The 19,040-nt window shown below is 53.6% G+C and overlaps 8 protein-coding genes and 1 pseudogene across 9 annotated transcripts, besides 1 other annotated feature; 4 read left to right on the top strand and 5 right to left on the bottom strand.

The window, feature by feature from the left end:
• Positions 1–1,675: 1,675 nt before the first annotated feature.
• Positions 1,676–2,493, top strand: NCS54_01186200 (FAD-binding-3 domain-containing protein; the record flags this gene model as incomplete). The annotated part of the gene is made up of 2 exons (XM_053157120.1): positions 1,676–1,973; positions 2,030–2,493. 2 exons carry the CDS (start codon positions 1,676–1,678, stop codon positions 2,491–2,493), a joined length of 762 nt encoding a protein of 253 aa, XP_053013095.1.
• Positions 2,494–3,824: 1,331 nt separating this feature from the next.
• On the bottom strand, positions 3,825–5,765 carry NCS54_01186100 (Hypothetical protein; the record flags this gene model as incomplete). The annotated part of the gene is made up of 7 exons (XM_053157119.1): positions 3,825–4,288; positions 4,346–4,380; positions 4,436–4,914; positions 4,984–5,007; positions 5,067–5,202; positions 5,254–5,538; positions 5,602–5,765. 7 exons carry the CDS (start codon positions 5,763–5,765, stop codon positions 3,825–3,827), a joined length of 1,587 nt encoding a protein of 528 aa, XP_053013094.1.
• A 475-nt stretch (positions 5,766–6,240) lies between these two features.
• On the top strand, positions 6,241–7,459 carry NCS54_01186000 (VOC domain-containing protein; the record flags this gene model as incomplete). The annotated part of the gene is made up of 5 exons (XM_053157118.1): positions 6,241–6,660; positions 6,714–6,762; positions 6,822–7,221; positions 7,273–7,382; positions 7,428–7,459. 5 exons carry the CDS (start codon positions 6,241–6,243, stop codon positions 7,457–7,459), a joined length of 1,011 nt encoding a protein of 336 aa, XP_053013093.1.
• A 528-nt stretch (positions 7,460–7,987) lies between these two features.
• On the bottom strand, positions 7,988–9,066 carry NCS54_01185900 (FAA-hydrolase domain-containing protein; the record flags this gene model as incomplete). Its single annotated transcript, XM_053157117.1, has 5 exons — positions 7,988–8,019; positions 8,072–8,146; positions 8,196–8,411; positions 8,474–8,819; positions 8,875–9,066. 5 exons carry the CDS (start codon positions 9,064–9,066, stop codon positions 7,988–7,990), a joined length of 861 nt encoding a protein of 286 aa, XP_053013092.1.
• Positions 9,067–9,522: 456 nt separating this feature from the next.
• On the bottom strand, positions 9,523–10,461 carry NCS54_01185800 (Hypothetical protein; the record flags this gene model as incomplete). Its single annotated transcript, XM_053157116.1, has 3 exons — positions 9,523–10,071; positions 10,127–10,338; positions 10,407–10,461. 3 exons carry the CDS (start codon positions 10,459–10,461, stop codon positions 9,523–9,525), a joined length of 816 nt encoding a protein of 271 aa, XP_053013091.1.
• Positions 10,462–10,858: 397 nt separating this feature from the next.
• NCS54_01185700 lies at positions 10,859–11,793 on the top strand (annotated as a pseudogene). The gene is made up of 5 exons: positions 10,859–10,900; positions 10,968–11,070; positions 11,118–11,287; positions 11,338–11,582; positions 11,631–11,793.
• Positions 10,859–11,793: a sequence feature.
• Positions 11,794–12,278: 485 nt separating this feature from the next.
• Positions 12,279–13,946, bottom strand: NCS54_01185600 (Hypothetical protein; the record flags this gene model as incomplete). Its single annotated transcript, XM_053157115.1, has 2 exons — positions 12,279–12,370; positions 12,431–13,946. The coding sequence occupies 2 exons, from the start codon at positions 13,944–13,946 to the stop codon at positions 12,279–12,281; spliced, it is 1,608 nt and encodes a 535-aa protein (XP_053013090.1).
• A 661-nt stretch (positions 13,947–14,607) lies between these two features.
• Positions 14,608–15,292, top strand: NCS54_01185500 (SnoaL-like domain-containing protein; the record flags this gene model as incomplete). The annotated part of the gene is made up of 2 exons (XM_053157114.1): positions 14,608–14,637; positions 14,696–15,292. 2 exons carry the CDS (start codon positions 14,608–14,610, stop codon positions 15,290–15,292), a joined length of 627 nt encoding a protein of 208 aa, XP_053013089.1.
• Positions 15,293–15,550: 258 nt separating this feature from the next.
• On the bottom strand, positions 15,551–17,828 carry NCS54_01185400 (Fungal-trans domain-containing protein; the record flags this gene model as incomplete). The annotated part of the gene is made up of 2 exons (XM_053157113.1): positions 15,551–17,384; positions 17,446–17,828. The coding sequence occupies 2 exons, from the start codon at positions 17,826–17,828 to the stop codon at positions 15,551–15,553; spliced, it is 2,217 nt and encodes a 738-aa protein (XP_053013088.1).
• Positions 17,829–19,040: the final 1,212 nt, after the last annotated feature.

Raw genomic sequence — 19,040 nt, 5'->3', positions numbered from 1 at the left:
GTGGCAAGGCCCCGGCATGGCGATGCCCATCTCGATCTCTGTCACGCCTGGAACATCAGGCTTGCCGTAAAAGGGTTCATATTCTGTTGGGTTGAGTCCAGTGGAAATCTCCAGAAGCTCAATCAACTTCCTCCCTGTGTCGATTCCACCAGGGTAGTTTCGACGGTGGATGTTCGTATCAACAGATGGCTCCGTACGCATTGTGGCTAGGTGGTAATGGAATTTGGGGTGCAATCAATGTAGTTGTCGGATGAAGTTGAAGTGAGGGCTGGAATGACTTGGAATTGGTCTTATCATTGTAGAACCTCGGTGGTTGTTGGCGCCGCCGTCTCCTTCATGGCCTTTCTCGAGGTTGCACTGGAGTCTTGCGGTCAGAGAGTCTATGTACTTTAGGTGTCCCGATCTTTTACTCATGAAGGCGTGTGGACTTGACCAGAGCGGATGAGACGGTGAAAGGGTGCGCGTTTCCATTTAGACACGAGAGCCCATGGTCGCGAGCGGCCCTTTGATCGTGTAGGTACCTTTATCTATCCAACCCAGTGCCTACCAGAATTCTCCATCATGAGGGTGATAATCCAAACGCTCCTAGTAGCGGGGTCGGAGAAGCCATGGGCTTCAACAAAGGCCTTGTGCCATTTCTTGTTGATCTTTTCGATGGAGATCTTCTGGAGGGCACGGTGGCGGAAAGCGCGAGAGCCCTTGGTGCGGCTGCGACGATATCGGGGATGTTTGGCCGATGGCCAAATGTCGTGGGCTCGGCGATGGGTGAACAGCTCGGGCGATGCTGATTTCTTCATCTTGGAATGAAGATGAGGAGAAGATGCCGGGACGAAGAAGATGAGAAGATGACGATGAGAGGATGAAAATAGCGTGGTAGAGAAGAGAGAGGTGGTGTCTGTGATAAAGCGTTGGGGCTTGAGTGTGATGGTTGATTGTGTAGGCGATGTAGAGCAGAACAAGACAAAATGTGCCCGAAAAGTGAACGAAGCGTGAACACAAAATGCAGATTCTGAATTGGGAAGATTATTAAATATCCCAAAAGGGCTTGCAGTGCATTTTTGGTCAAACAGTTCTGGTCTCATCGGAGATTGATAACCAGCAAGGTGCAAACAAACAACATCACCGTCACCACAACACTCGCGTTTTTCGCTGTAATCGTTGCCGCCAAACCCGTAAAGCTTGGTCAAAATCCTATTAAAGCCGATAATTTTCATGATAGAAGTGGTTTTAAGTGCATCGGCCTGACTTGCTTTCACGTACATCACCAGGGACATGAGAGGGGCCTGGAGATCATTATATATGCCATCACCATCGCGAGAATAACCACCTCCCTACCCAAACGCGCTGCCTAACTCATTTACCCCGTTTAAGTATTGGTACGCAGTTATATAAATATCCGACAACTCACGACGTCCTTGAGCTTGAAATCATGCCCGGTACGGTGGTTGGGGCCATGCCCTTGGTCGACACTGGCAGACGGCCCTTGACACTGTCAGGCCGTAGCGAGCTGCCATTTCCCCCACGAGAGAATTAGCAAAACCGGGAGGCCTTTTCAGATTCTTTCAAGTCCGAGTGGGATGTAGCTGGGATCTCTCCTTTCAATCTCTTCGTTTTCGCCATCGCTATCCCTTCACCCATCTTCACACCAACTTCGCCCATCCACCTACCACTCACAATGACAGACCCCAACATTCCCAAAGCGATGGAGCATCGCTTGATCCCATCGGTGTTCAACGACGGCAGTTTTCCCATGGCATGGATTGGCGATACCCCGACCCTCGACGCAAGGCGCGAGTATATACGCGCCTACCTGGAGAGGCGTTTGCCACATGGCGATATGGAGAACCAGGAGAGGAAGCTACGTGACTTGGCTGAACGGAAAGCAGCCATGTTTCTGATCAATGACAATGTCATCGAGGTTGGTGCGGATCAGTTTGAATGGCTGATTGATGAGATGCTGTGGCATGCTTGGCGTATGTGACCTTATCCTGATCCTTGGAATCGCTTCTTACCTTTCATCTCTATCTAGTTGGCTACCTGGGACAGGCTCCGTTATTCCCATGGCGATGCCCACAGGAGACCGGTGAGCCAACGAGAATATCCCAGGCCTTTGAAAGGTGGCTGGACGTTCACGGGAGGGAGGGAGATCTGGTCCAGGGTTGGAAGATCGCCTGGGATGCAGAGTCAAGGGGCGCAGAGCAGCGCCATGTTCCGGGCAGCGAGGCTGATTTGGCTACTCAAAGCTCGAGCAACTCTGACAGGAACAACGAGAGCGAGCAGTTGCACCAACTGGAGCAGCAGGTGATTCAGCTGCAGCAGGAGCTACTGCAACAAGACGAACAACTCTTGCAGAAAGACGAGAGAATCCGAGAGCTGGAGGAGAGACTGCGACAAGAGGACAACCGACAAAAACAGCTGCAGCAGGATGTATTACTACTGCAGATGGTGCTTTCGACGGAAACGGGACGGCCATCAAGAGTAGTGCGTCGCTAGAAGGGGTGAGTGTAATGGATTGGGATCATGGCTGGTGCTGCCGCTAGGAAGGGAACCTCGGTAGACGGAAAAGCAAATTTAGAAGGTCGAGTAAAGCTAAGAACTACGGCTCGATAAAGAAGCTAGGACCCAATAGCAAGAACGGTTGGAAGTGAATAGCCGAACAGGTGACCAGTTAACCGATGGCTTAGGCGGGAGGCACGGAGTAAAGAGTGAGTGAAACATCTATAATGTTGTCGATTAACCAGTCTGATCTTGTTTATTGAGAGTGATATCGAGGAGGCGAGGAGGAGGATCAAGTCTGATCATGGCAAAGAAGAGCCCGCCCTCAAAGGCCACGGCCGATCAAAGAATGCCCAAGGCACGGTGACAGAGCCATCCGACCGAGCAGCGATACACGAAATCTTCAGGGCTAAGTCCTTCATCGGCGACCAATACATAAAACCATTGTTCAAGAGCATCTGGGCGTCCGTCATCATGCCTCGGCCTTGATCACCTTGCAAGGAGACAGAATGAGATGTACAAATCGACTCCCGTCTCCGACCCCCTAGTCACGATTCGAATGAATACCGCAAAGCCCCCCAAAAGATAGGAACTCAGCAACAACGCTCTAAAATTGTCCTCGAAGAGATCCGCCAGCATGAGAACAGGCCTAGGATCCGGGGAGCGAACAAAGGCATGCAGCAATCAGTGCCCAACAAAGGATATCCACTGACCATCCACCAGGCAAGACAGCGCTGATGTAAAACGTGATGGAGCCCGTTTCACTAAATCAGCTCGCTGTAAAATCACATCTTTGTTGCAAAGACTGACATTTCTCACCCATTTCGGGCAAGGAGGTATCGCATGGTCGATCTCATGCTTGGCGGTGGTTGGGGCTGCGCAGAAAGGACGAAGAATGGGTGATGCTAGACTATGCGAGGTACTACGGCAGGTACTGAATAGAAGGATGAATAATAAAGATAAAAATTGAGGTATCCCGCTACTATCCCTGGGTGCGACGTGGAGTAGCGTCCCGGTGATGCGTGACATGGAAACACCGCTGATTGCGAAGGATGCCGAACAAGATCATCTCCAGGCTTGCCCTATCCCTATGGCACGAGTAAAAAATACGACCGCAATCGAACATCCAATTAAGAGTAGTCATATATACTTGGACGTCGTTCAAATAGAGCCCATGCTGGACCCCACACGACCGGGTTCAACGCCATCCCAGCCCAGCTCCATACACTCACCTCTAATGCTACTCTCTGCCATTGTTTGGGAGGGTTAGTCCTTTCTATAACAACTAAATACTTGTATGCTCTTGAAAGATCACCCGCTCCGACCTCCTAGCTATACTGGCTCAAGAACTCAAGAGACCCTTCGTGTTCGCGGAGGATTGTCGCTACATGTGCCTCGCTCCTTGGCTTGATGCTGACCTTGAAGGGAAGGGGAGCCTGCAAGATCCCCGGGTTGTACGCCTCAGGGTCAAGATGCATAACCTCACCAGTCTTGGGATCCGTAGGCTCGGCGAACTCAAAGGCCCAGAGCAGCTTGGAGGCGATGCGCCACATGTTACGCTCCGCGAGGTGGATTCCTGGGCAGATTCGCCTGCCTGCACCGTAATTGTAGTGGTCGCGGTTGGCCCAGTCCGGACTTCCGGCGTAGTCGTTTGCTAGCCTCGGGTGCTGGGCGTATCTGTCAGGGTTGAAGGTTTCGGGGTCCTCGTAGATGTTCTCGCTGTGGTGAATTGCCCAGGTCGGGATGAAGATGGTGGAATCCTTGGGGATCAACATGCCCTGATACTCGTCGTCTAGAGTGTACACCGAGGTCAGCATTCAAGACTGGCAGCTGGAGAAGTAGAACAAACCTTGGCGAACCTTGTGCGGCAAAGCCGTAACGGCACTATCGGTCAAGTGTCAGCTGGCAATAATTCCCTTTGGCTTACAGGCGAACGTACACAGGCCTCCACCGCATCCCTTCCTTGACGATACAGTTGATATATGGGAGCTTTGAAAAGTCGTCCCATCGCGGCGATCTTTCCGTACCGCAGACCAAGTCAATCTCTTCTCGAGCCTTAGCCTGCACCTCGGGATGCAGGGCAAACGCCAGAATCAAGGTCAGAAGCTGAGCGGCGGTCGTATCGGCGCCTCCCTCGATGATCTCCCCCAGCAGGTTCGTAAAGGCATGCTGAGGGATCGAAGAGGGCCATCCCTTCTTCTCGTACTCGTCGAGTAAGGTGTCGACGATGCATCTTCGCTTCTCACCCTTTGCTCGGCGCTCCTCGACTCGACGACGTGCCTCGCCCCATGTTCCATCCATAGTCTTGCCGGCGTCAATAGCGCGACGCTTCCAGAAAGCAAATGACGAGGGCATGTATTGCAGCCATGTGAAGACGTCTACGGGAGGGTTTGCGCCAGGTTCCATCGCGGCAGTCCACTAGGTTCAGAGAAAGATATGTCAGCATGCGTCCGCCCTGTGCGTGTCGTTTTAGTCCACTCTGGTTACCTTGTCCATGACATTGTAAACACCCTGCGATCCAGTCAGCTTCTACCTCCCTGTAGAGGGGCTACTTAATAGAGTCCAAGTACCTGGCACCAGAATGAGTCCGAAGTTGGGGCCCGGCATCCATAGGTGATGGAAGTGACTACGGAGGCCGTGTACCTGCGAATCTCGCTATAGAAGTTGTCGGGGTTATTGCACAGATTGCTCATAAGCACGGTAGCCCTATAATAGGTCAGCCTTGAGAAGTGTTGACCTCCTCTGATGGAGTCATACTCTGCTTCCTGCACGCGAAAGTGGTTCTCGTCAAGTTGCTTGGGCGAGAAGTTGTGCGAGATGATCTTTCGCTTCTCTCTCCATGTCACGTCCATTTGCTCCAAAGCAAGATGATCGCCCTGTGTGAGCAGCTTCCCGACATAGCTCGGGGGCCTGTCGGAATATATACTGCCCTTCTCTACCAGCAGCTGATGGATGGCTTTTCGATCACAGAGCACCACCGTGTTTGAGGGTCCTATCTTGAGGGAGAAGACGGGGCCGTAGATCTTGGTCCACTCCTTCATCCTGCCGCAGAATAAGTTAGTCAGCGCTGAAGTGATAAAAAAGTCCTACTATGTCTGCCCTTACTTCTTGTATAACCCCGTGGTTGGGAGCATGTGGGCATTGCCCAGGATAGGCACCGTCGGGGGGCCTTTCGGCATGCGTGGATCCCGCTTGCCAATCTGCAACACGCGGTAGATGACGGCACAAAGGCCGATGACAGCGAATGACAGGGAAATGCTGAGATTCATGGTGTCTGAGTGGAAATAGGGTAGGGTTGGAAAGCAGCTTAGAGCTGGTCCGAAATGGAGTGGAGGCGAGGCGCCTAAATGCTTAGCTTGTCATCCTGTTCAAAAGGCTTCATGAAGGCCTCATGACTACTGAGCAAGCCGAAAGACTTCCCTCCCGTGGAGCATCTTCGGGCAGACTACTATAAAGATTACGGTGTTCGAACAGACGAGTGCGCCCGGCGGCCGGAAGTCGCCCCGAAAATCCTCCGGACATTGACACGGCACAATGTCGGCCGGTCGGCCCCACCAGCCGGCTTCCGTTCTCCGACTCACATCGGCCGACTAGAGTAACAATTGAGCAGCGCACGATTTGGCGGCTCGCCTCCTTCTCATAAGGAGGGTGCGGCCGTGTCAGGTCGGTATTGTCTTTGGACAAACAGTTCCTCTACTACTGCCGTGCAGACCAGACACTCCAAGACCGTTTTCTCAAAAAACCATGACCAAGCCCGACGATTCCAAGATCAAGGTCCTGCGGCTGGGGCACGTGTACTACAAACACAAGGACTCAGCCAAGGCCGAAAAGTTCCTGGCGGCCTTTGGCTTTATAGAGGTCAAGAGAGAGGGGAAGAGGATCTACTACAGGGGCTACGGGAGTGAACCCTTCCTCTACTGCCTGGAGGAGTCTTCTGCCAATGAGTTTGGAGGGGCCGCTCTGGTGGTGGAGTCTCCCGAGGACCTCGAAAAGGCTCGCGCGATCTTTCCAGATGCCACTGACATTTACGATCTTGACGAGGCGCCAGGCGGAGGGCGGTGCGTGACAGTCAAGGACCCCATTGATGGCTGGCCTCTGCATCTGGTCTATGGCCAGACGCCTATAGAACCTATCAAGGATTACCGGTACCTTGACTTCAATTTTGTCGGTTTATTCCCCCCTTTGACTGAACTGAAGCTGACCTCCCCCTTCTCAAGCCTCACAAGAAGAACCGTGCGGGTAACGAGTTCCAGAGATTCGAGAAGGGTAAATATCTTATATATGCAACGAGTGCAGGCCAGGTCCGCTGACAGGTGCCCGTTCAGGACCGGCGCTCATCCACAAGCTGGGGCATTTTGGGCTCTGTGTAACCCAGTTCCAAAAGACGTTTGACTTTTACACCACAAACTTCAACTTTGTGCCAAGCGATGTAAGAAACCGCGGCACACTGCATCAGACTCTAGCTCACGACGTGATGCAGATTCAGCACGACGAGACTGGACGACATATTGCCTCATTTTTACACCTAGACCTGGGAGAGACTTTTACAGATCATCATAGCTTCTTCATCTTTGAAGGTCCCAAGTCTCATGTCCATCATTCCTCGTTCGAGGTTCACGACTTTGACGTCGAGGTGCTCGGGCACGACTACCTGCGTGACCAGGGCTATCAGAACTGCTGGGGCGTTGGGCGGCACGTCCTGGGTAGCCAGATCTTTGACTACTGGTGAGAAGAATGTCTTTGTGTTGGCTTGTTGCTGACTTGCTGGGGGATCAGGTACGATCCGTCTGGCTTCATCGTCGAACACTATGTAGATGGAGACCAAGTGAACTGTCACTCCAAAACCAATATCGAACTTGCCACACCCGACGGGCTTCACGTCTGGGGTTAGTTGTCTCTGGTCCTTGAAGATGAAGTACTGACCGGACCAGGACCCCGATTACCGGAAGGATTTCTCACCTGAATGGGGTGCGGCGTGGATTGAGCGTCAGTGGTCGGCAGATGTGGTCACAAAGCAATGAGAGTCAATTCGCATTGCCCAGCCAGAGTGGACAAGTCGGAGAGTGTCGGGGGTACATATCGAGTACAGTATGAGAGTCTAGTGTAAAGAAAAATAGTTCCTCTCCCAGGCATGGTGCTTATGTCGACCACTTTATTCGTTGTTGATGTGGCTGGCTGCCCATTTAGGACCATCATTGACACCAACAGCCTTTCCTGCTTCACTGGCTCTTTCGCCATCTCTACCAATATGTAATGACGCTCTCCGAGTTATTCAGCGTTTTTTTGCACTGAAAATCTATTCTTTCACTGTGATCCTTATTACCCTCCGATGCCACCGCTCCCGCTCGCTACCTATGCAGGGAGAACTGTTGCCACAACACACGTCGGGCTTTCCACTTCAGCCGCTTGCCGGGCGGTGCAAAATCTGAATATGCAAGCTTATCTTTATAGAATAAGGCGGGTCAATTTAGTGTGAGTTATAAGTCACCATCTACTCGTAAAAGACCTCATTGATGAGAGTACCTGTGCGATAACACGTTAGCAACTCAACGCATCAGGATTCATCTCCACCTACCAATTCCATCAATCGAAACGCGCATGTCATCGCCGCTCTTGAGCCAAATCTTGGGGTTTCGGGCAATTCCAATACCTTGGTCGTGTTAGCAGCTTCAAGTGAAGGGCTCCCGTGCACTGCTTACCGGGCGGAGTGCCCATCATGATGACGGTGCCGCGCTCAAGTGTGGTTCCCTGGGATAGGAACGCAATCGTCTTCGCGACTGAGAAGATCATTTCCCTCGTGTGAGAGTCCTGCACCGTTGAACCATTCAAGGTGGCTCGAATGCCGAGGGCCTGAGGATCTTGGATCACGGACGGAGATACCAGGACGGGGCCGATGGGCGCTGAATGATCCAGTCCTGGGAGCACGTTGATAGTCAGCCGTGTGTCTTCGCTGTAAAGCGCTGCTTCATTCATTTACCCTTGGAGAAGGACCATTGGCTGTTACGGAACTGCTCCGTCCGGGCGCTCACGTCGTTACCGCAGGTGTAGCCCAGGACGTAGTCCATGGCCTCGGCTTCAGGTATGTCTTTTCCATCCTTGGCAATCACCACCGTGAGCTCCGCTTCGTAGTCGGTGGTTTCATCCTGCACAAACTTGGGAATGTAGATCTTGCGAGGATGAGGCCCGCTGAGTGCCGTCCTAGGCTTGATGAAAAGGACAGGGTGAGTGGGTACGGGCATGTTGGCTTCTTTGGCGTGGTCGTGGTAGTTGAGCCCCATACATCGGATCAGTGGTACCTCGGAGACGTCGAGGGGACTAAGGAGCTGCGGAAGAGTAGGTTAGGGACGCCTGGTCGTAGAACAGGCATGGCAGACGTACCTGATCTACCGCCATGACTTGGCTTGTCACGCTGCCATCAAAGGCGGATCCATTTATCAGTTTCGCTTGTACGCTCTTCTTCTCCTTGCAAGCAAGGCCGACGTCGATGGATGTGTCGCAAAGCTGGCCGCGATGAATCAAGCCATCTTCGACAGCGATGAAGCGGATGAGGTGTGTCCACTTGGGCGCCATTATTTGTAACCTTCTAAACAGTATGAATGAGATTGACGGCGAGATACGGCTTGGGGCTGGCTCGATTCTTCGTCAAGACTGTCCACCTGGACTTTTTGTACCTGATATGTGGGCGGGTCGAGGTTGATTGGGAGGATGCAGCTCGGGCAGAATCACCCCGACAGATTTTCGCCGAAGAGAGGGCCAAATCCCTCCGATCACAGACAGACTCGGGCGGAGAGTTGGCTGTAAGATCAGGTGAAGTGGAACATTGTCCACCCTAGCGTCCCCGAACGAATACATCAGCCACAGAGAACAAAGAACGCGTTTACTGAGCAGGACAGAACATCCACCACGATTCACTTGGGCCCGATATGGATACATGGATGGGTAGTTACTAGATCCTTTTGCTGTATGGCTCTCTACGAGCAGCATGCCGTGTTGACAACTATCTGACTATCTCTACACTTTTCCCTCTCACGCCGAGACACCAATGGTCATGCCCCCATCCACAGGAAGAACCTGTCCAGTAATCCACTGCGACTGAGGCAGACACAGAAAGAGAACAGCCGCCGCGATGTCATCCACCGTCCCGAGACGGGGCCAGGGCGTCGCCTTGACCATGGTCTGGTGGATGGAGCTATTCTCGAGATTCCCGCGCGCCATGCCCGTGGCAACAACACCTGGCGCGACGCAGTTTATGTTGATGCTGTCCTTGGCGTGATCTAGTGCTCCCGCTCGTGTCATGTGGTCGACCGAGGCCTTGGTGGCAGAGTATGCCACCTCGCCAGGGAAGCCAGTCACCGAGGCACACGATGAGATGTTGACGATGCGTCCCCGGCTGCCCCATTTCTCGTCAAGCTCTTGCTTCAGGAACTGTCTGATGGCGCTGCGGCTCATCCTGGCTGTGCCGAGCGTATTGACCGCCGCCATCTTGGCCCAGAGCTCCTCCGACTCGTCCGCAAATGAGCAGAACGGTGCCCAGTAGCCTGCGCAGTTGATAAGTATGTCGATCCTCCCAAACCTCTGCTCCATCTCCGTTAGCTGGTGTACTTCAGTAATAGGAGATGGTAAAACTTGCCTCAAGGGCTCGGCTGAAGGTCTCCTGCACGGCCGTCGAGCTCGCAATATCCGTCTGTAAAAAGATAGAGTCGCCGCCTCGGGCCGCAATGATATCGCCCGTGGTCTTGTCTACGTCTGCTTCATAACCCTGGGCATTGGCCTTTTCTTGCAAGTCACAAAGAGCAACCTTGGCACCTTCGCCGGCGAGGGCTATCGCAATCGCGCGTCCCACTGGCAGCAAGGTTAGTTCTGATCTGCCTGGACGATTGGAATAGTCTCCCTCGCGGGCACAAGCTTACTTCCAGACGACGCCCCTGTGACGACAGCCACTTTTCCGTGCAGCTTTCCCTTCATGGCGTAAGAGCTAAATGATACGACAAGATGAAATTCGCTTCAAGGTTTCTCGTCACTTCACCAAGTCTCGCCAAGGGTTGCCTAGACACCACCGCCCAAGATTAAGCCCAGGGATATATCTGAACATCATCATCAAGGGCTTAGCAGCAGTTCCTCTCACCGGCCGGTTAGTGGTTCTCGCCAAGTGCCGCGCCCTTTCACATCAGCGCGAGATCAGGCCGACGTTGGTCCGTCCGGGGCCCCGCAGTGGGGCCGTTTTATCGGGCAGCCGACCCGGCGACATGCCGATGGAACCAAAAGCGACTTGAAAAGGTGTTGCTGATATCGTACAGCAGAATGAATCACGATTGAAATCGAACTTGAGTCTCCCCCTAGAAATCTTGATCGAATTTGAGCCATGTTCGAGGGCAAAGTTTACTGCATCTCCGGAGCCGCATCGGTGAGCTGACCCTCATGGTTCTCGCCGTGCACCTTGGCTAGCACGGCGGCTAATTGTATTTTTGTAGGGGATAGGTCGTGCGACAGCCCTTCGGCTGGCCTCGAAGCGAGTTTCGGGCCTTGCTCTCAGCGATTTGGACATTCGCGGTCTCGAGTCTACCGCCCAAGAGTGTAAGTTGATCAGCATCATGGCATAGATGGGAACCTGACTTGAGCAGGCAAGCGACTGGGGCTGCAAAACACGACCGTCACTAAACTCAACGTCAGCATCCGAGCAGACGTAGAGGAATGGGTCCTTGCAACTCATCGCAACTTTGGCAGACTCGATGGCGCTGCCAATGTGGCTGGAGTGGCTGGCGGAACGGGGGAGCAAACCGTTGAGACGATTGTGAGTGCTCCAGGCTTATGCCCCCTCGGTGTTTGTTCTAACTGTCATAGGACCAAATTGACTGGGATAAGATCCTGAGCGTCAACCTCAACGGCGTCCTTCACTGCATGCGGGCTCAGCTGCCCCTGCTCAACCGACCTGGAGGCTCAATTGTCAACGTCGCAAGCACGTCTGGTAGGCGCGGTTTGCCACACAACGCCGCATATTCAAGCAGCAAGTTTGCCGTCATCGGACTTTCAGAGTCAGCGGCAGGCGAGTACGCCAAGCAAGGGATTCGGGTCAACTCTCTTCTCCCGTGAGTCGTCTCAGCCCGCCAGCGGCTTCTGCTGACAGAAAGTTTCAGGGGACCGATCGACACAAAGATCTTCCGAGATGGCGAATCAGCAGGCCTGTTCGACTCGGTGAGCATCTCCAAAGATACCCTGCTTGGAAGGATGGGCACGGCCGAGGAAGTTGCAAACGTTCTGTGCTTCCTTTTAAGTGATGAGGCTTCCTATGTGACAGGAGGTGAGTGCTCCATTAACCATCCGTGTCAGAACCAAGCTAAATCTGGGGGCTTTACAGCGCATTGGAACGTGGATGGAGGATATCTAGCATGCTGAATACACTTTAGTCGTGAAGCCTGGTCAAAGTCAGTGAGAGTTTTAGCTAGAAAGGCTTGGTTGTGAGTGACGAGTAGGTGAGCTATACGTAGGTAGCAATAATAAATAAGAGCTTTGAAGAATATTAAGAGATCAAGAGCTTCTCAGAGCGCTTTATAAAGGTTATTCATAACAAAGTATTGAACCATGGTGATTCAAGTCTGAGTATTGAGTTATCAGGCTTAGGGAGAAAGCTCTCTTGTTGGGAGTAGAGAGTTGACTGAGATATTGGGATCGTCATTTAACACGCAATCAACTACGCAAAAAAGGAAGAGACTGTGATTTTAAAAGAATTCCATTCAAGTTTAAGTAAAAGCGAGAAGAGATCGTCTGCTACAATCCGATGCCAACTAATACACAACAAAACAGTTCTTGCCCTTCTCAAAAGCACCATTGATCTGCTTGGTGTATTCCACCAGCCCACCGAGAAAGTTGAGCATCTCTGCATCACAAGGTTAGTCCAAGTGTGAACCACATGCTACAAGTTGCAAAGCAAACATACCTTTAGGCTTGCCGGGGATGTTAGTACCCATGTACTCCGACTTTGTCTGGGGCAGCAGCGTCTGGTCACCGATCTGCTGGACGAGATCGCGCCACTCCTGCTCGGCCTCGCGAGTGGCATCGATGAACTGGCACTTGTCCCGCCGGAGACGAAGAATAGTCTCGCAAATCCAATCGCCCTGGACTTCGGCGCAGGTCGGGCCGTTGCAGAACGAGGTTGGACCCTGAGGCCCGTACAGGAACATCATGTTAGGGAACCCAGCCGTCATCATGCCCAACTCGGTAGAGGTGCCGTTCTTCCACTTGTCCTTGAGGGTCAGGTTGTCGACCCCCTTGATGTCGATGGAGAGGAGGCCGCCCGTGACAGAGTCGAACCCGGTTGCCAGGATCAAGATGTCGAGTTCGTGAAGTTTCCCGTCCTCTGTGATGACGCCCTCTGGGACGACCTTGACGATGGGGTTGGCCTTGGTGCTAATCAAGTCGACATTGTCCTGGTTGTAGACCTCGTAATATCTCTGCTCCAGGGTCGCGCGCTTGGTGCCAAAGTAGTAGGGGGGCTCCCGAGGGGCCAGAAGCTCAGCAATCTCGAGCTTCTCGATTCGAGGGAGGGTCTTCTTGCGCCAGAACTCGTACGCATATTTGTTGGCGATGGGGTGACGGATAACGTCCTGATAAGTTCCCAACCAGAAGGAGAGCCCTCCCTTGGTCCAGATCTCTTCAAAGAAGGCCTCCCGCTCCTCGTCCGACACCTCGACAGCCGACTTAGGGCTGAACTCAGAGTCAAGGCCAGCAAACTTGGACACGCGACGCTCAAAGATCTCGGCGTACTGTGACTTGATTTGGTCCTTGTCTTGAAGAGGCGTCTGGCGCATAGGTAGGGCGTAGGTCGGGCTTCGCTGGAAGACGGTCATGTGAGCCACCTCCGGGGCGACATCTTGGATGACCTGAAGGCCGCTGGAACCGTTACCAACTATGCCCACTCGCTTGCCCTTGAAGTCGATGCCTTCTTGCGGCCACTTGGATGTGTGGCAAGAGATGCCAGCGAAGCTGTCGAGACCCGAAAAGTCGGGGATGTACGGCTTGGCAGCGAATCCAGTGCAAAGGATGAAGTGGCGCGCTGTACGGTTGGCACCCGTGTTGTCGGCAACGTTCCAGATGTTATCAGACTGGTTGAACTCAGCGGAAACCACGCGTGTGTTGAAGAGGATATCCTTCTTCAGGTGCAGCTTGGATTCGACGTGGTCAAAGTATCTTCGCAGCTCATCGCGGCCTGGGTACTTCTCCGACCACGTCCAGTCCTGCCACAACTGCTGATCCGAGAACTCGTAGAGGGGCACCGGGGTGTCTACACGGGCACCTCGGTAGGCGTTCCAGTACCAGACGCCTCCGAGATCACCGGCGTCGTCGATGGCGAGGCACTTGAGACCGGCCTCTCTCAGTCTGCGAAGGACATAGCATCCTCCAAAGCCGCTGCCTACGATGATGGCATCGTACTCGGGGGTGGAGACGGAACCCATGACTGACGGTGGAGTTTATGCCTTGGTTTGGGATGGCTGTTGTTGTTGTTGTTCTTTCAGATGCTGTTGTTTGTTTGAGTTGTTGTTTGTCTGCTATATCAAGAATGGCTGCGACCGCTGGCTCGTCGGAACCAAGGCTCGCAAGGGAGGCTGCTTCCTTTATAGATACGACAGACACATGCGCCCATCTTTTCAGGGGGCAATGGTAGTCAAGCCAGCTGCCTGCTGTGTAAGATGGCTTGACGGCCTCGATAGACTTGCAAGTCGAGTCCTCGTGCAAGGGTTTGGCCAGCAAGCTCTACCTCTTCGTACCTTGGGCGTGCTGCGGAGTAATCTTGTCCCATCCGTCGGGCCAACTCTCACGATCGGTTCAATGCCCAGATTCCACCGAGCCAGGTGAGCAAGTCGGGCGATGCAACCCTGCATTGTCCAGCATCAAGTTGCCTGCTCTCACAGGCGACTCTTCGGCTCAATTGCTTCAGCGTGAACGAACAGTCATTGCCCCGGGCCTCGCGCCTTGCTTGATCTGGTGAATGGTAGAGCGCGCCATGGTTTTAATAGGCAGCTGGCCGGCAGTCGATGGTGTGCAGAACAACACCATTTCCCTCAATTCCTTCTCCTTTCTCAGACAAAGGAAAACTCATTGTGCCAACCAACAAATATGGATAAGAACGGTTTTGTCAAAGATGATGTGAGTATCTGTTTTCGCCGGAAAAGATCGTGCTCTGTCTGACTTTCCTGCCGCTCAGGCCGCGTACAGTGATGCGAGCAAGGCGTTGACTTTCTTACATATGCCACCGACCAAGGTATGCCTTCATATCGCCTGGTACTATGCTCATGTTGACCTTGAGCCGCAGTACCACAATCCAAGCCTTACCAAGGAAGAGCAGGAGGTGACTGACCAGCTCTACCGTGGCTGGCTTCACTACTGGAACCATGAGTCGCGCCAGGACTTTGCCAACGGCATGAACGGAGCACGCCGCTTCTATGACTTTGAAGACATGCTTAGCTATGACATGTTTGGCAACACCATCCGAGGCAGCTTCAAGGAGCACTTTGAGTCCATCTTCCCATACTGGAACGACGGGCACATGGAGTACAAGGACTTTGAAGTCACTGCTCTGTCCAAGGAGTATGCCTTCTCCACCATGATTCAACACACCTGGGGCACTGCCGGCGGGGTGCCGTTCGACACTGCTTTCAGGAGGACCGGAATCGCGAGGAAGAATAGCCAAGGCGAGTGGAAGTGGATTCATGAGCATCTGAGCTTCCCCACCGATATGAAAACCAAGCAAGCCGACTTTACAGCCTCGCTCGACCCAGTCAAGGCGACCAAGCTGGCGTAGCGATGACTTCCAGGGTAGAGCAAGGACCGAATAGGTTCAGATAGCTGTGCGGACAAGCAGACGTTCATTTCCTGCTGGGGCAGCATGTACATGTCGATTGATACTTTGATAGCTTCTGAATTCAAGTGCGAATGTTTCCGGCACTCATGGCTGTGGCATTGACACAATAAACACCCGGACAGCGAATTTAAAGAGCCATATCCTTGAGTATGACAGCTCGTCATGTGCCTAACCTCTTGGCACAGCGATGCTGCCAGTTCACGGTGACTGGTCAGCTTCCTGGGGTGGAGCAAGAGGGAAGAAGAGGTCGGCGTAGGAATCAAAAGAGATGTCATCTAGTTGGCCTCGCTCCGATAGCATACCAATCCAGTTAGTTGTCATGGGGGAGCCTGAGGCAGTCTGGGTCCTTGCGCCTGGTGCAAAGCCTTCGAGGTCCGGAATGAAGGCTGACGGATCGAAGAGTTCGGGCATGAAGTCGGCGGGTGCGAGCGGATCCATACCGTCAAGGCTTTCAGTCAATCTCCCTTCGAGGCTGTCTTTCATGTCTGCGAGGGCTGGACTGGGTGCAGCCCCTGCTGACCTCAGTCTGGCGCCTCGCTGCTTCGCTGCAGAACGAACCTCCAACTCTGCCAGAAGCCTTCTCTTGTGTCGCAGAAGCTTCTCTAGCGAGTCCACGTTGCGTAACAGCGTGAGAGGTGTGCCCCAGAATAGTGAGTAGCGCTGACAGGTGAGTCGGAGGAGGGCGAGCTTCGACTCAGTCTCCGCTTCCGTGCCAAGTCCATACACCTTGCGGAGGATCTGCAGCGACGCAGCCAACCACACAGTACTAGCCAGGAAGGGGTTCAGCCACTTGACATGCCACTCGGGGGCATTTTGCAAGACAAACTGTATGTTGTCTGCAGCCTCGAGGCAGTTTCGTAGGCCTTCGCAGTTTGACATGGCGCCCGCAGGGGGCTGAGGGGTTGACGTCCAACCAAAGGGTGGATCAGGGGCAATCTCTGTAAACAGTGTGCCCGATGCGATCTCGCCGAATGCTTGATGGTGGAAAATCTGAAAGCGTGCCAACTGTGTCATGAGGAAGAGAGAATAGCGTGCCACGTCCACTAGCGTCGCCTGGGCAGCCGACGACCCCGAGTTCGGCGGTACCTGCGCGCTCTGAGCGTGGGAGAATAGCCTCTCCCCTTGATAGGCGAGCTTTGTCGGCAGGGCAGAGACGGTCTGCTGCAAGGCCTGGCTGAGAAAGTATAATTGCTGGTCACCGGCGATAGGGGACTTCTTGCAAAAGACGTTCTTGAAGTACTGCTGGAGATCAGTCGTCTCATCTTTCCCTCTCCAATCAGATCGAATGCCCTGCAGACTGCCTCTCGCCAAGGCCTGGCCATCCCGCATTATCGAATTGAGAACGATGAACCATGCAGTCGGGCTGTCGTTGTCACACTTCTTCAGCCTCTTCCATCTTTCGCCCGGCTGCGGGTGGAGGAAGCTGCTCTGGCGGTATTGACCGTTGAACCAATCACGATCGGGTATCGGGAGATAGATTTCGTTCACTGACCAGTCAATGGCCAAGGGACACCTCTTTATCGTCGAGGCAAAGACGTCCATCTCCCAGATAGCCCACCAGCAGCGTCGTTCCTCCTCCTTGCCAACCCATCGTCGGATACCGTCCTCATCGCGCGGGGGTAGGATCGGCGCGCCGTAGTCGACGAGGTTAAGATGTTGCTCGTAGGCAACCCGGACGCAGGAGCCCAGCAGTCGCCACCCCTTGCCCCGGACACCTCGAATCAACTCATTGAAAGTACAAAGAACCATGGCTTGTAGGACAGAAAGGGAAGGAACTTCATCGTCCGTCTCTCTAAGGGAATCATCAAGTGCTTTTGTGGCTATCTTGTGGAACTGATCCGACGATGGCAAGCTACCAGCATCAGGACCGCCCGCCTCTGAGCACGCTGGAAAGAACTTGATCGACACGGAGAACATGGAAGCGAGCAGGGCTACCAGGGTGGAAAGAGACGTGATGGTCTGTATCTTTGCCCCGAAAGTCGGGCGATGAAACAAGGAAAAGGCCGTCATGTTGTCGAGATACAGGTCGGTCCTAGGTTACGCGTCAGCTTGTGCATCACGGACATTGCACAGCGAGCGAGTCGCCGACGTACAGTGTCTGAAGGTTATCGACTGAGATATTCAGCGCGTCGCAGGCCTGGTCTATCAGCCTCTGGGCTCCAACAAGGTTGATGAAGAAGCCGTCAGACGAAGCTGCAGCCACCGACTGCTGCGATGGGGGCTCTTGACGCGATTCATGGGTAGGATGGATGAGAGAGGAGAGGCTGATGGCGCGGACGAAATTTGCGGCAGCCTGGTCTGAAGAGTCCGACACATCCGTAGATGCATCGTCAAAAACCGTCGAGATGGGCGAAGGGGGGTAGGAGGCAAGATCGATGAGGCTGGTGATGCTCGGGCGAGCCTCATGTCCAGGCGGTGGAATGGGCACGTGACCTTGGAGCGTGTCACGGTCTGAAGGGACCTGCGACATGGACATTGCGTCTTTGGGCACATTTTCGCCGCTGCCACCCTTGTGTCCTTCGCTTTTCGAGCTGCTCTGTCCATGGTGTGACCTGTTGCGAGGTCGCCTGCGTTCCCGGAGTCGTGAGCCTGGGGGGTGAGGATAGAGCCCGTCAGCAGCTGGTTTGCCAGACCCAACAACCTGGACAGAAATCCCAGACAGGATAACTCTCACAGGGACTTACCAAGCTTTGGCCCAGGTTTCATTCGCTTGGACGGATAGGCGCAAGACTGTGACGTCCTATCACAGGGGCCACAGGAGGGCATAACGCGGTCGCTTTGCCCAGTCATCAGCGAATTGTTCCAAAGGCTCGTTCACGGCTACTCGTCCATCACTTCTCTTACCATTTCGTCTTGCGTCTACATAGAGTCAGTCGAGTTAGCATTGTGCCATCTCAAAGACAGCTCAGGAGTTTTACTTGCCTCTTGCACAGGTTGCAGGCGAGCTCGGAGATGTCTTTGTGGGCCCCTTGGTCTGAGGACCATCGTCTTTCTGCGTGTTCGCTCATTGCTCCGAGTTTGAGGCCTCGCTGTCAGAGATTGGACGAGTGTGTCGGTAGGAAAGAGGATGAAGAGAGTCCGAGTCCCAGGCCTCGAGGTTGAAGATCGACTCTCGGTGGGCAAGCGCGCCCTCGGCTGGACCTAGGCCAATGGGATCACAGGGAAAAGAAAGAAGACTCCCTGGCAAGCGAACTGTGGCTTGAGGAAAAAGCATGCTGATTGGTTGCCAAGGGCTTCCCCAGACTACTGGGATCAGGCTTCAAGGCGGGGAACCCTGTCTCGACGCCAACTTGCCCTTGGCGAAAGTTGGGGAAAAGAACAGGCCACACCATTGGCTCCTCCTAAGCCTGGTGGATGTGGTCCGTCTGTCTTCCCCTCATCGGTCTAATTTCACGTCGGCCTAATTACAAAAGTGTCCATATCAATGGTCGAAGACGTGAGTGAACGGAGGGGGATTTCCGTCCTTCTGGGAGCCCCTTGTACAAAGAGTGAAGGTCGAGGGAAACCTGACAGACAACCCATGGTCTGTGCAGATGTGTGGATGCTACCCTATAGAGCAGAATTTAGAAATGGTGGTTTCCGTGCAAGAAAACACGACCCAATTGTGAACTAAAGAGTCGACTCGCAGTGAAAAGAGAGCACATGAGGCTTTTTGTAATTATAACAGCCAGGGAGTTTATCTAGACTC

The sequence above is a fragment of the Fusarium falciforme genome, chromosome 9 (assembly GCF_026873545.1).
Source record: "Fusarium falciforme chromosome 9, complete sequence".
NCBI lineage: Eukaryota > Fungi > Ascomycota > Sordariomycetes > Hypocreales > Nectriaceae > Fusarium > Fusarium falciforme.
The sequence above is the reverse complement of the archived record's forward strand: the minus strand, read 5'-3'. Positions and strand labels throughout refer to the sequence as shown.